Genomic DNA, 13,186 nt, shown 5'->3' on the forward strand with positions numbered 1-13,186 from the left:
TCCTGTGAAGACGCTCTACTAGTCGATTTGATTTGAACTTCTTTCTACAATGTAAAACAACGCTGAAGACACGTTGCAAAATATGCATTTTTATTTTTGAACAGTTGATATTGAGATGTATCTGCTACTTCTGCTCTGTAAAGCTTCAATTTCTGAGGCTGGTGACTCTAAATGAACTTCTCTTCTGCAGCAGAGCTCAGTTTTGGTCTTGCTTTCCTGGGAAGGTCTTCATGAGAGACAGTTTCATCATGGAGCTTGATGGGTTTTACTAACGCACTCGACATAATACTATAATACTTGTTAAATGTGTAATACTGTAATGTGTTAAAATATCAACTGGGAAAAAAAAGAATAAAATCTAGAATAAATCCAATACCGTTCTTGCAAGAACTAGAAAATAAAATCCAGTATTTTTCTAGAATGGTGAAAATCCAGCAAATCCAAACTTGTGTCTGGTACTGAGTATATGAGAAAATATTCTTTTAAGATTATTAAAGTTATTGGAAACTGATCTGTATTCTGTAAAGATGATAAATCCATGAGAGTGAAGTTCTCACCCTGCATCCGGGTCACTCCTGAGCTCATAAAAGCACACCTTATGCTGTAAAGTTAAAACCTTTAATGCTATTATTAATACTATCATTTAATCTTTACCTCCTGCCTTGATCCTCCTTATACACATTGGACAAAAGGTCAGTTTTTAATAGTGTAACATGTTTATTTTATACAGGAGGACATCTAGAAATTACATTCAAAAACCACTCACTCACTCGCACAGATAAACAGACATAAACACATATATCCCACATACACTTTCTGTTTTTTTTGCAATGAGGCAACGACACAAAGTTTTGGAAGTTTGGTCCAAACACCATCACCCCCCTCCTCTCCTCCCCCCAACCCCCCAGTAACACTGACTATTCCGGATGAGAATTGTCTCATCGAAAGTCTCCAGACTTTGACACTGATTGGTCCGGCAATTAAATAATAATAAAAAAAAAACAAGTGAAGACTATTCAAACTGTCCACCACGTCTATGTCACGTCCTCGTCCTGTTATCCGTAGCTGTTATTGGGTTCGCTAGCGCTAGTCTTCTTCGGTTTTCCAGAGAGCGTCCGCAAGCACCTAATGTTTATTATTAAACTGAAGTGTGTGTGAGTTTTTCCAAATGGTGTGTATGGCGTGTCAAAAAATGGAAATGAAAAATTTATATACAAGCGTGTTCCCTAGGACTAGTACTAACCAGCGCTAGTTTTTAGAAATTCAGGTACGCTGACTGGCGCTAATCCGTTCACGCACATGTGTGTGTATATATATATATATATATATATGTGTGTGTGTGTGTCCGCATCCTCTCCGATTGTCTCGAGGGTCTCCATTCGCACTAAATCACAGGATGACGATCAGTTTTCACCTTCAGTAAATTCCAGCGCTAGTCTTTTTAGGTTCACATGTGTTGACTAGCGATTAGTCCTCAGTATTAACTTGGCTAGCTCTCATGTGTGTGATGCGTCGGTGTGTTTTCGAGCCAGGCCGTGAGGTCTGTGAGGTCCTAGTCATATCGATCTGCTCGCTAGGTTCTTGACAGTTGATTACTCATCGCGTTTTTATCCGCGGTGTGTCCCGGGCATCACTTCACTGCCGCTTGGCTTTGTATGGACGCGATCGCTTCCTCCGGTCCGGCTTGCGTTGTTTATGGAGGCGGCCGATGCTCACGCCCTGCCTCCTGCGAACGGAAATGTTCTGCTCCACCAGGCTCGCCAGCATCCCTACACACACACACACACACACACACACACACACACACACACACACACACACACACAGTGAGCATGACTGCGGTAACGAGTGAATCATGTGGCTCCTCCATGCTGCTGGGAAACACTGCACCTCAATACTGACGACCGTTACCGCCACACACCATCACACACACACACACAAACATGTCCTGTTGATGATGACTTCTTTACTAATGTGAGTCACAGAACTCTCAACTGTGTGAAAGAAAGAGAGAGAGAAAAAGGAGCGGATACCAAGCAGAACAGTGAAAAGAGGAAGAGAGAGAGAGAGAGAGAGATAATGAGACATTTATTAGATGTATAATTTTAGAGAGAGAGACAGTGGGAAAGCGAACGAAGGAGACATAAAGACTGCCACCTACAGGAGCTGTGTTATAAAGCGTGCGCTTGCTCAGGACATGAACAGGAGGCTCATTAGGACCCTGAGGTTATACGGCTGCAGTCAGATTCTCACTCTACAGAACTGAAGTTACATTTTAACTTTATTTTTTTTACTAAAGCATGATTTCATCTGTCTCGGTGCTCTGCAGAGTTTTTCAGCCATCTTTCTCTTACACACACACACACACACACACACACTCGTGTGCTTCGGCACGAGTTCATTAGTCCGCGTTGGGTTGGATCGGGTTTAATTGGAGCAAAGAGAACTTAACACTGCGCAGGAACGTTAAGCTGAGCTGAGAATCTCTTTCCGTGTTTAATCCTAATTAACCTGCAAAAACAGGGTTTTTTTTTTTTCATTCTTAATATTTTTATTTATTTTGTTTCTGCATGTTTGTAACTGTTCAGTCTGAATAAAGTTGTCGATCTCCGAATTAAATTCAAACTCCATAAGTTCAAATCAAAGCGTAAAGGATCAAAGAGTCTGTAATAAAGGATACATTGTGATGAAGTGCGTGTGAGTGTGTGTGTGTGTGTGTGTGTACCTTCTTGTGCCAGCATGGAGATGAATGTGCAGATGAACTCGTCATAGTTATGTGTCCTCCTCTGGTCATCGATCTAAACACACACACACACACACACACACACACACACACACAGAGGAGATCCTCATCACTTGATCATTATTTAGTATCTGAAGCTGTATCAGTGACTGGAGCAGTTCTGTTGTGTTCGTGAAGACAGACGCCGCGGCTCGTACCTTGTACTTCTTCCGTTTCTCCACCTCCTCCTTCAGATACGCCTCGTAGTTGGTGATATCGGCCTCCACACACTTCAGCAGAGCCAACAACTCCTACACGGGGGAGAGAAACAACACCAGGAACAGCGAGACTGAGCAGGAATAAACACTCAGCGGATAAAAATAAAACAGAGCCAACAAAACTTAAAGCAAATTCGGTTAAAATAAATACATCACACGAACGTGACGTTTTTTTTTTTTTTTTTTAAATATCTCAGGAACGTCACTAAACCCTGACTGAGTAACCCAGAGGTCTCACTTTAGGAGTGTATTTCTCTCCCTGGGGTTTGGCGAGCGCCTCTGGCTCGGTGAAGTTCTGTGTCTCTCCGTCTCTCGTCTCTTCCCTCCCCTTTTCCTTTTTCAGCTCCCGGGACGATCCTCCTTTCCCTGGCTCCCCCTCTCCCCCCGCGCCTCCTCCCTCCGTCCTCTCGCTCGTCTCCTTGCTGTCCGCTCCTCCAGCCTTCTTCACCACGTCGCACACCGCGTCTGTGACCGGGGGGGGGGGGGTTCGGTTACAAACGTGGAGACAGACATCCAGACGTTATTTCAGTAGTGTGTGTGTGTGTGTGTGTGTACCTGTACTTGGCAGTGTGTAGATGGTTCCGTCGTCTCTGAGCTGTAGCTGCGCGGAGCTGATCAGCGCCCCGAGGTCTCGGACAGCGCGGTTGTGTCGAGGGTCGAGTCTCAGCAGGACTTCATCGTCCCCGAACAGGACGCGGCTCAGGTGGCAGGCCACGGGGCTGGAGGGTCGAGTGGCAGCCTGCAGGAGGGCAGAAGTACCGAAACTCACAAGAGATCTAAACACAACGGCCCTGAAGTACCTTAAATCTTTTTTTTTTTTTTTAATCTCTGATTAGCGTTTAATCCAGGAAGTGAATAATTTCCACCTGCGAGCGCGCGGGAGATCTCAGCGGCGAGTTGAAGGCGCTGCCGATTTCCGAGGCCGTGTCGGTGCTCTCGTTGCTGGGCGTGGGCGAGGGCTGGCAGGCGGGCGTGATGCTGACGCCCCCGGTCCGGCCCTCGGTGCGCACGTTCAGGGCGGAGGAGCCGGGCGCCTGCTGCGCGGACGCCGCCGTCTCCTTTCTCTGCGTCTCCTTTTTCAGTCGCTCCGCGAGCATGCTCAGAGCCAGCTGGCCCTCTACGCTCGAGACTCCGCCCCCGGCGCTGCTCCGGGACACGCCTCCCCGTGCACAGACCCCTGTTTTTTTGCGGAATCTGAAAAGGAATATAAACAACAAAAGCATGGATGTCCGTCATACAAAACATCTGTGTGACTGCTCACACACACACACACACACACACACACACACATACATACACACTTAAAATCTGTACCTTTCCTCTTCTTCTTCCTCATAGTCATCCTCGTCATCGGAGTAGGGAGACTGAGGGGGGGCGGGGGCAGGGGCGCGGGTACGAACCACACCGGCAGCCAGGTCCTCCTCCTCCTGTACACACACACACACACACACACACACACAATAAACAACCAACATAATAATAAAACAATTGAGAAATGTACAACACAAATAAAACTAATTAGGAGGAAAATTAAACATAAAATGAAATAAATTAATAAAATGTATAAAATCTAAAAAGAGTAAACAGTGCAGACAGACAGGTGTCTCACGTCTCACCTGCATGGGGGACTTGGCGTAGTTGTGGTTGTCCAGGAAGGCGGGCAGGCGCTGGACGATGGGGTTGGGTCCGGTGGTGGCGCCCCCTGGTGGGAGTTTCACTGTGGCTTTGGGTTTCTCTGAGGAGCCGGAGACTGCTGCATCCGCTGAGTCTACACACACACACACACACACACACACCTCTATAGTTTGTCTAGATGTTAACACACATCTATTTTGTGGAATATTATCTGCTATCCTTTAAACACACACACACACACACAAACCTTTGGACGGAGCAGGTGGGGCTATTGGTCTATCAGCGCCCTCCTCCTTTTTTACAGCAGAGGGCGTGTCCTCGGCGGACGAGTCGTGCTGCTTGCGTTCCTGTGACGGCTCTGATTGTGACGCCCTGATGGCCTGGAAATTAAAAAACAATAAAATTAAATTAAAAAACATCAAGGGCTTCTAGAAACACCGCAGGTACATAAACTGTCATAAAGAACTACACTACACCACTAGGGGGCGATGGTTGTGTCACCTGCTGCAGGCCTTCCAGAACGATCTGCCGGTTGCGTTTGAGCACCTCGAGCCTGGACTCGTACTTCACCCTGCGGTCAGGAACCACGGCCATCAGGTTGAAGCGGATGTCATGGTACGGCTCACTGTGGGGGGGTGGGGGGGACAGAGAGAGAGAGAGAGAGAGAGAGAGAGAGACGGGTTAGGACGTGTCTCGTCTGTGGGGTGTCAGGCTTTTAAGCTTGAAAGGAATGCAATCATATCCACAGAGACGAGGTGCATGACCGCGTGGAACGAGTAAGGCTTTACAGTGCACTTTGTGTTGTAGTGAACACTAAACTGAAGTGTACACTACATATCTCCTTGGCTGTAGATGTTGCAGTTAGGTGGGGTGTAGGGGGCAACATCGTCCCCATGTGACCGACTGAGACGAACGTTATGATAGTGTCTGACAGAGAGGACTGTGACATCGCGTCTCACCCTGCGGTCGCCAGGCCGATCCTCTCCATAATGACCCTGCGAGCCTTGTCTGTCCACTCCTCCTCCTCTCCCCAAGGACCTGCGGGGAAAAGAAGGAAAGAAAGGAAGTTGAAAATGGAGGAAAATGTCACGACCAAAGGACAAGGAGACAATGAGACGCAGGGACACAGAGAGCGGGCGTGGCGGTGTGGAGGAGCTGACCGTGGTCGATGGGGTAGGCTTTGAGGCCGTCCAGCTCGAACAGTCGGTCTTTAATGGGGACGTAGCTGACGAAGTGGAAGGCCTCCATCGTCCTCACCGCGCTGATGCCGTTCTGTTTCTCGGGCAGGTGCCGCGGCTCAGGCCTTCGGAGAACAGAGAAATCAGACGTTAATAACATCCTGTTTAATTACAATACTCACACCTGAGGAGATGGTACAGCCCTAAAGGGTTCGGATTGAAGTGTGCTCTACACTGGCGCGCTCTGCTAGCACCATGACATCACAGCGCTCTGTAGACGTAGCTGTACCTGGCGTGACTGTTGTGTGCCTTCGCTAACTCTGGAGCGTTCCCGATAGCGTAGCCTTTACTCTGCACCCACACATACACAAAGAGAGGCAATAAAGAAAGATGAGAATTAGAGTCAGTTTCAACTATATTCATAAATAAGCAAGAAAAAAAAAGTGTGTGTATAAACGTAGAAGTGTGTAAATGTACAAACCTCTGGACTGAACCCCTTGGTGAAGGCCTTCATGCGGCTCAGCGTGCTCCCCAGCTCCACCCCACTGCAGTTCAGGAGCACGCTCAGCAGGGCGTGAGTTGCACATGAGTTTGGGATCAGCTACACACACACACACACACACACAATTTCTAACATTAACACAAGTCAAAGTAGCAAAAACTATACAAACGGCATTACATGAGAAAATTAGGGCCGGTTATTAAACCCTGGTCTAAGGTAACAAGATGTACCTGGTGAGCGAAGAACATGTCGTTAACGATGTCATCGTCGATAACCGAGGTCTCGTCCACCAGAGTGGACACCTTCCTCCTGGAGCGACGCTCCTCGATCCATTTAAACAGGAAGATGAAGCCGTACACGGGACTGAACACGACACACAGACAACACACGAGCGTTAGGATTAAAGAGTTTGTAGAAACAGTTAAAAGGTTAAATCTTTAAAATAATCTTCTAAACTTTAATGTAATCAGTGATATTATTATTATTTCAGATTGAAGGCCACGTACATGTCTGTGTGTCTCTCTGTACAGCAGAACTCTCTGTCTAACTTATTAATACAAAGAAATCCCATTCTGTAAGGTTGAGTATCTTACGCCTTGTTTACACTAAGTTGTCCTTCTTTGGTGCTCAGACAAATACACTCCCTGTTCGGTAATCGGAGAGTGAATCACAGATGAGAAATGGAAAAAGTAGATCAAAGGATAAAGATGAAGACTTAAAAGTCTAAAGTCTTAAAATGCCTCCGGCATGATAAAAATTCACCTAAACTACTTAGAAATATGAACTAATCCCAGTCAAAATATTCACTTTATCTTTTCTAATTAATATCTATTGGTGCAGGTGTTTGTTTACATTGAGACAGTAGCGCATTAGTAGATTATTTTAAGGTACATTATTAAATCCCACACATAACTGTTCATAACATCACTTTTACTCCACATTTAGATTCACTGATGGTGCAGATTAAACTTCAGGCAGAGATCTAAGGAATGCAGGGGATTCAGTAAAGTCTGTTGTGCAGGATACAATTATGTTGTAATAGATATTTTATAGCGATTATGTGTGTGTGTGTGTATATACACCACCTCTGGCATTTACTCTGTAGGTCATAGATCTCCTCCACCTGAACCCCCTTCACACCTGAACAACACACAAACACACCGGTGCGTTAGATTCTCTCAGGCTTTGGATAAAATCACCCGCTGAGGAATAATACAGAGTGTAAAGAAACGCTGCTCACCAAAATCCTCCACCAGCAGCGTGAAGAGACCTGAAAAAAGCAAAGCGCAGCGGAACATCATCACTGCATGTGCACAGGAGGAGTGTGTGAGTGTGTATGTGTGTGTGTGTGAGAGTGTGTGTGTATGTGTGTGAGTGTGTATGTGTGTGTGAGAGTGTGTGTGTATGTGTGTGAGAGTGTGTACTGCACATATGAAGACTTGTGTCTCTGCACTCAGTGTCACAGCTGCCTCATGATCTACACAAGAGTCTCATTCAGACACTTTAATCTTTATTATTATTAATTATAATATAGGCTTCAGGTTTCATCTTGACATCAGGTGTTTTACTCTTTAATCAACAACATTATAAAACATTATTTCTTCCTCTGTGTGTGTGTGTGTGTGTGTGTGTGCTATAACTCCACACTTTAATCACAGAGCCTGTGTTAGCTCCTCAGTGTTAGCTCCTGTTAGCTCAGCTAGCATTAACTCACTCACCCGGGTCGCTCTCCAGCTCCAGCCAGCCTTTATTCATGTTTATTATCTTTAAATAAAATCCTGACAGTTTTACAGTTTACTCTGATGAAGCTCCATGTCGCCGTGTTCGTCCTCTGAGAGCTGAGAAACCTTCACTGCTCCACTGACGAGCTTCCTAGTAAACACAATAGCTAGCAATAACAAGGAGGGGGGGAAATCCGTCAAGCATTGATTGCGTCATCAATCTGCGACCGTAACTCGCGTTTGCAATTACGATCATGGCCACTAGATGTCGCTGAAAACAAACGAGGGAGAAAATCCATCTAAACATTGCCTAGATAAAAAAAAGGAATAATAAAATCAAGGGAAATTATCTCCAAATTATGATTTACTGACTCATTATGATGACTTACTGTCATAAATCATAATTATAAGATAGGTTCTATGAATGTAAAATTTTTTTTGTGAATAAAATTAACCACTTATTTATGGGTCATTTTACAAAAATGGTAGAAAGTGCAGTCACTTAGTTTCGTACGTGCTTTCAATCATGAAGTACATTCTCTTTATTGCATTTCTACTTTAAGGTTCAATATTTAACTATAGGATTATTTTTAAATAAAAGGTCAAGTTCAAGGAGTCGTCTTTGTCACTGTGATCATACATCAAAGTGGGAGCGCTTATTTTTCATCTAAAGATTGATGAAATAAATCTAATCCACAATAACATCAATATCTTATAAAATATGCAAAACAGTAACATCATGAAACAATCCTTTTATCATAATAAATAATATTAAATAAATTTCAGTCACCCCAAACGGTGTCATCAGTGTTACTGTTACACAAAAGGTTTTTGTTTGATCATTTTTCTGTGTCAGAGGTCTCTAGATGAAAAGCACAGAACATTTATTTTAAAATGTCATCATTTATTTAGCAATTTTATGCCATGCTTTAAGTCTGTCATTGTTGTTACTAATTTATTAATTATAACAGTCAAACGTCAAACATAAAAATTGACTACATCTAATAATTAATTGATTTTGGCGTAATTGAAAACCATAAAAGACATTTTTTATTTTTTTTGCAAATAGTTAAGTTTTTTCTCTAAATTGTCATTGGTGTTACCAGGAAGAGAAATAACACCAGTTATTAAATGTATAAAAAAATAGAAATAGATTAACTGCTTATTTTTGTGGATTCATAAAGTTTAAAAGTAGGTTATTGCTGTTAAAGACAATCTGGATGTGAAAGAAGAAATACTTGAGGAGTTTTTTTTATCACCCTAATTCCACCTTTTGCGGGGGCCTGGAGTACACGGGGCCAAACCCTGGAGGTGCAGAGCAACAGTGCTCACCACCTGCTTAGTTTAATACTTTAATCTTCCACTGGATTATGTTTTCTTAGTTATGTTTGTAACTAAATTCTAATAACTAAACTTGATGAGTTATCAGGCACCCAGGAATATAATAATATAAAAAAATATACAAATAAAAGCTATATAATTTATATTAAAGCTTTGATATATCACTAGTAGTGCTTAGTTAAACATTAGTTGGTTCTTTTATTTCTTTTAATTTTCCACTACATTATGTTTCGTTATGTTTGTAAATGTATGAAGTGCTCCATATAAACAGATAGTAATTATTATAATTATTATGTAAAAATGTAAATTTTTTAACAATTATTGAGTTATTGATAAGAATTCTTATAAATAAGAATTATTGATCCACTAAAATAGTAATTTAGGAAAAGAAAAACTTGTATAAATATTTAAATACTACACTTATTGCTATTTATATATATTTATATAAATGATAATATATTATGATGCTAATAATTTGATAATATTATTAATATTATATCGAAGTGCGTATGCATTTTTTTGGCTGTATTTATGTTTTTACATATTTATTTATTTATTTGTTTTCCCCAAAACGGGCCCAGTGTGAAAGGCGGAACCTTTAACCTCCAGCTCGTGTTGCACTCCGGAATGTTTCTGTAGCACTTATGGAAAACAGTATAATAAAGGGGGAAAATAACAGAATCTGCTGCGAATAAAAGCAGGTATTTGATGAGGCTCCGCCGCCGAAGCGCCCAGTTTCATCCAGGAAGGTGTGCAAGGTAAAACCCCGGGTTACAAACCCGAGAGAACGCGAATGAACAGAAATATCGCGCTGCAGTCTGATAAAAAACGATCAGCCCGATTCTGTAGAGCGGCTAGCGGAGGGATGCTAACGCTCGGGCTCAGCGATCCGGTTTAAATCGGTTTAGTCCGGGTTTTTACCATGGCTGCGTTTAAATACAGCCTGGAGAAACGCACTGACGTAAAATAACACGGAGCGGTTTATAAATGTGAGTTTTATCCGCGAACTCCCTCAGCGCTCTGTGTAACAGACAAAAGAGAGGTTAGCATCTCGGCTAGCTCGCCCCTGCCCGTGGTCTAGGCCAGAGCGGCGCGCGACGAGGGCTGTGTCTCAAATCCCGCCCTGGTCCCTCGCTCAGCCTCCCTGCGCGTGCGCGAGATCCAGCCGCTTCCCCGGCGCTGAGGGAGTTCACTCCGCGAGCGCGGGGAGGGATTTGGGACCGAGCCCGGGTTGTCAGGCTGCTGCTGCTGCTGTAGTTGCGCGGAGCGATGGAGCGCTTATAACGCGTTATAACAGCGCGCGCTCGGGCTTCATAGCGTGTCCGAGGTTCCCCTCAGATCAACAGGTTCGTACTGAGAATAACTGGAACCCAAACAAATACATAACTACATGTTTACTCCATGCAAGTGTGCTGTGTTTTTAGAACAGTATTCGTTTTCTTTACTTTATATTTGTTAGTTTGTTTTCTTTGTTGTATTTTCTTTCAAGTTAAGACATGCTGCATAATTGATTACTATCGTTAATTAGGATTGATTATAATTTCACAGCAGTGCACGAGAGGCGGTATTCCACGAGTGCTGATATTAGACAGTAACAGCACTGTGAGGTGTAACTCTGTGTATGAGTGGGCGTGTCCCAGGTGTTGTCCAGTGGTTAATGACACTGTGTGTCTCAGCGTGGGTGAGAGTAGGTCTGTACGGTCCGCAGTACTGAGGAGAGAGCAGCTGTCTGACTAAACCCACATTCACACCCAGTCACAGAAGCACTTTCAGTAAGAACACACATCTGATAACGTTATGGCGTCTTAAACAACACGCCGTCTCTGCACTAATCACTTCTAAGTCGTTCTGAATCGCCTCTGAACCGTCCGCGTCGTTCTGTTCACGGCTAACGCCGCCTGATGTTACATGCAAACACACCCAATCTCTGTTTATATATATCTGCGTATATAGAATATAAGGTAGACACGTATGCAGGTGTGTTTATTTGTTACTGTGTACACCTCGTGGTTACAGAGTCGAGATCAACCTGCTGATTTGTAACACACACGCTGGTCATACACAGACAGTCGTTTATGTAAGTTTTATGACGGCTTGATGAATAATTACTGAGTGGTGTGTGTCTGTAACAGAGCTGCTCCCCCCACACACACACACACCATGGTCTCTTGACCATGTAAAGTGTGTGTGTGTGCGCTGAGGTTTCGGATATTCTGGTGTTTAAACCAGAACAATGTGAACAGCGTGTTATACATGAATAAGCTGTTAGATTTTCGATTTTGTGTGTGTGGAGAGTTTAATAAAGGTCACTTACTGTCCCTGACCTTTGACCTCTTGAATAGGAATCAGATCTTTTAAATATTAATTAATACAAATGTAATTAATATCCGCTTCCAGTTTATATATATTTATATAAATTGGAAGCGGATATTAATATAGCTGACGTCTAGCCAATCAGGATGCAAAAATGTTAGAACTCAGCTTTCAGCTCCGCCCCCTCGCTCTGTGACGCTCACTCAGTTGTCTTGGGAGGTGCGGAGGTGTCAAACTTGGGAGTTTGAGTTGTTATAATTAACTTTTAATATATTTACACGGACCAGTCGGACAGGAGTAAATTCTTTTTTTTATTTGTCCTTCTTTAACACGTGACTTAAGAACAAAGGAGCGCGCGCTTTCTGACAATAAAGACAGCTCAGTCCTCAGGGCGGAGTTACGCAAACCAAAGACGAAAAAAAAATTGTGACTGTAAGTTGAAGGCCGCGTCGGCCACGCCCGCAGCTGAGACACTGCTGTACAGGTCTTCACGTGCTTAAACCCGCTTTTGTGCGACAGGTCGTTTCGTTCAGGTCAAAGCAATTTGTGAACCGTTGGCTCATTTGCGCATCATATCATTCGAACAAACTTTTTAAAACAATTTTTTAAATACACTTGAAGGTGCAAAGGTTTCCGATTAGAACGCAGCCGAGACAGAGAGGGAGCGATGGAGCATAACCGGAGGGTCGTGACTGAAAAGTAAATGTGTATGTGTATGTGTATGTGTGTGTGTGTGTGTGTGTGTGTGTAGGTGGGTAGAAGTACAGCTCATTTTGTTTAGCCCTGTCTGTGCGCGTGTGTGTGTGTTCACTTGCAGCCTAGTGGCCTGTATTTTCATCAGGAACATGCTGCTTCATGTAAAAGCGCTTCATAACCCGCCTTATATAACTCGGATCTTATGCAATCTCTCTCTCTCTTATTTCACTTCATCTTTTTCTCTCTCTCAGCTATTTCTCCTTTCTCGAACTACTTTTTATTATTTAAGTGCATTCATGATCACTTCATTTTACAGTATAAAGCCGGACGTGCAAAGGAGTGTGATGTTTAGGAAAAAAAAAAATCAGGTTTTAATGTTGAATAACAAAACTGACTTTCGCCGTGAATATAGTCGTAGGAGCTGGCAGGGTGTTAAAAAAAGAAAGAACGAGTGTGATGTAGTGTGACACAGGAACAGGACCCGACTCCTTTTTTTGATGGTCTCATCAATAAACCAAACAACTACGTGGCCACAGGATTTGTTAACAAGTCACTCGCGCCGAAGTCGAATGTTTAAGGCGGTATGAGTGAGGGTGTGTAATCGGTGTGGTTGTGTTTTGCGTGTTTAAGGCGGTCCGAGTGAGGATGCTGAAGATGTGCAGGTAGTGCTCTTGACGATCCAGGGGACGCCATGTCAGAAGAGGCGATCTCGGAGAGCGACCTGGAGCCCAGCCTGAACAGTGAAGAGGAGGAGGACGAGGATATGGAAGAGGAAGGTGACGGGGAGAACGGCGCTGACG

The 13,186-nt window shown here is 43.6% G+C and overlaps 2 protein-coding genes across 3 annotated transcripts in view; one reads left to right on the top strand and one right to left on the bottom strand.

Annotated features, from left to right (window-relative positions):
* Positions 1-682: 682 nt before the first annotated feature.
* bap1 (BRCA1 associated protein-1 (ubiquitin carboxy-terminal hydrolase)) lies at positions 683-8,217 on the bottom strand. The gene is made up of 18 exons (XM_053484074.1): positions 8,034-8,217; positions 7,556-7,585; positions 7,401-7,455; positions 6,546-6,678; positions 6,295-6,414; positions 6,103-6,164; positions 5,796-5,938; positions 5,595-5,673; positions 5,137-5,260; positions 4,883-5,015; positions 4,617-4,768; positions 4,315-4,427; positions 3,867-4,194; positions 3,556-3,739; positions 3,239-3,465; positions 2,941-3,033; positions 2,726-2,798; positions 683-1,769 (listed from the first exon to the last, which is right to left on the bottom strand). The coding sequence occupies exons 1-18, from the start codon at positions 8,068-8,070 to the stop codon at positions 1,636-1,638; spliced, it is 2,220 nt and encodes a 739-aa protein (XP_053340049.1). The 5' UTR covers positions 8,071-8,217; the 3' UTR covers positions 683-1,635.
* Positions 8,218-10,005: 1,788 nt separating this feature from the next.
* rad54l2 (RAD54 like 2) overlaps positions 10,006-13,186 on the top strand; it is a 12,612-nt gene continuing 9,431 nt past the window's right edge. For both annotated transcript variants that reach the window (XM_053484068.1, XM_053484071.1), the window contains exons 1-2: positions 10,006-10,135; positions 13,017-13,186. The exon at positions 13,017-13,186 is cut by the window's right edge and continues 54 nt beyond it. In XM_053484068.1, coding sequence (XP_053340043.1) covers positions 13,078-13,186 — 109 coding nt within the window. In that variant the 5' untranslated portion in view covers positions 10,006-10,135; positions 13,017-13,077. The remainder of the gene's footprint in view (positions 10,136-13,016) is intronic.

The sequence above is a fragment of the Clarias gariepinus genome, chromosome 23 (assembly GCF_024256425.1).
Source record: "Clarias gariepinus isolate MV-2021 ecotype Netherlands chromosome 23, CGAR_prim_01v2, whole genome shotgun sequence".
Taxonomy (NCBI): Eukaryota; Metazoa; Chordata; class Actinopteri; order Siluriformes; family Clariidae; genus Clarias; species Clarias gariepinus.

Coding starts and splice junctions, on each gene's coding strand:
- bap1 (XM_053484074.1), bottom strand. CDS start 8,070: ATGAATAAAGGCTGGCTGGAGCTGGAGAGCGACCCGG. Junction 4,195..4,314: donor GAGGAAGAAGAAGAGGAAAG/GTACAGATTTTA, acceptor ATTCCTTTTCAG/ATTCCGCAAAAAAACAGGGG. Junction 3,034..3,238: donor GAGAGAAATACACTCCTAAA/GTGAGACCTCTG, acceptor TCCCCCGTGTAG/GAGTTGTTGGCTCTGCTGAA.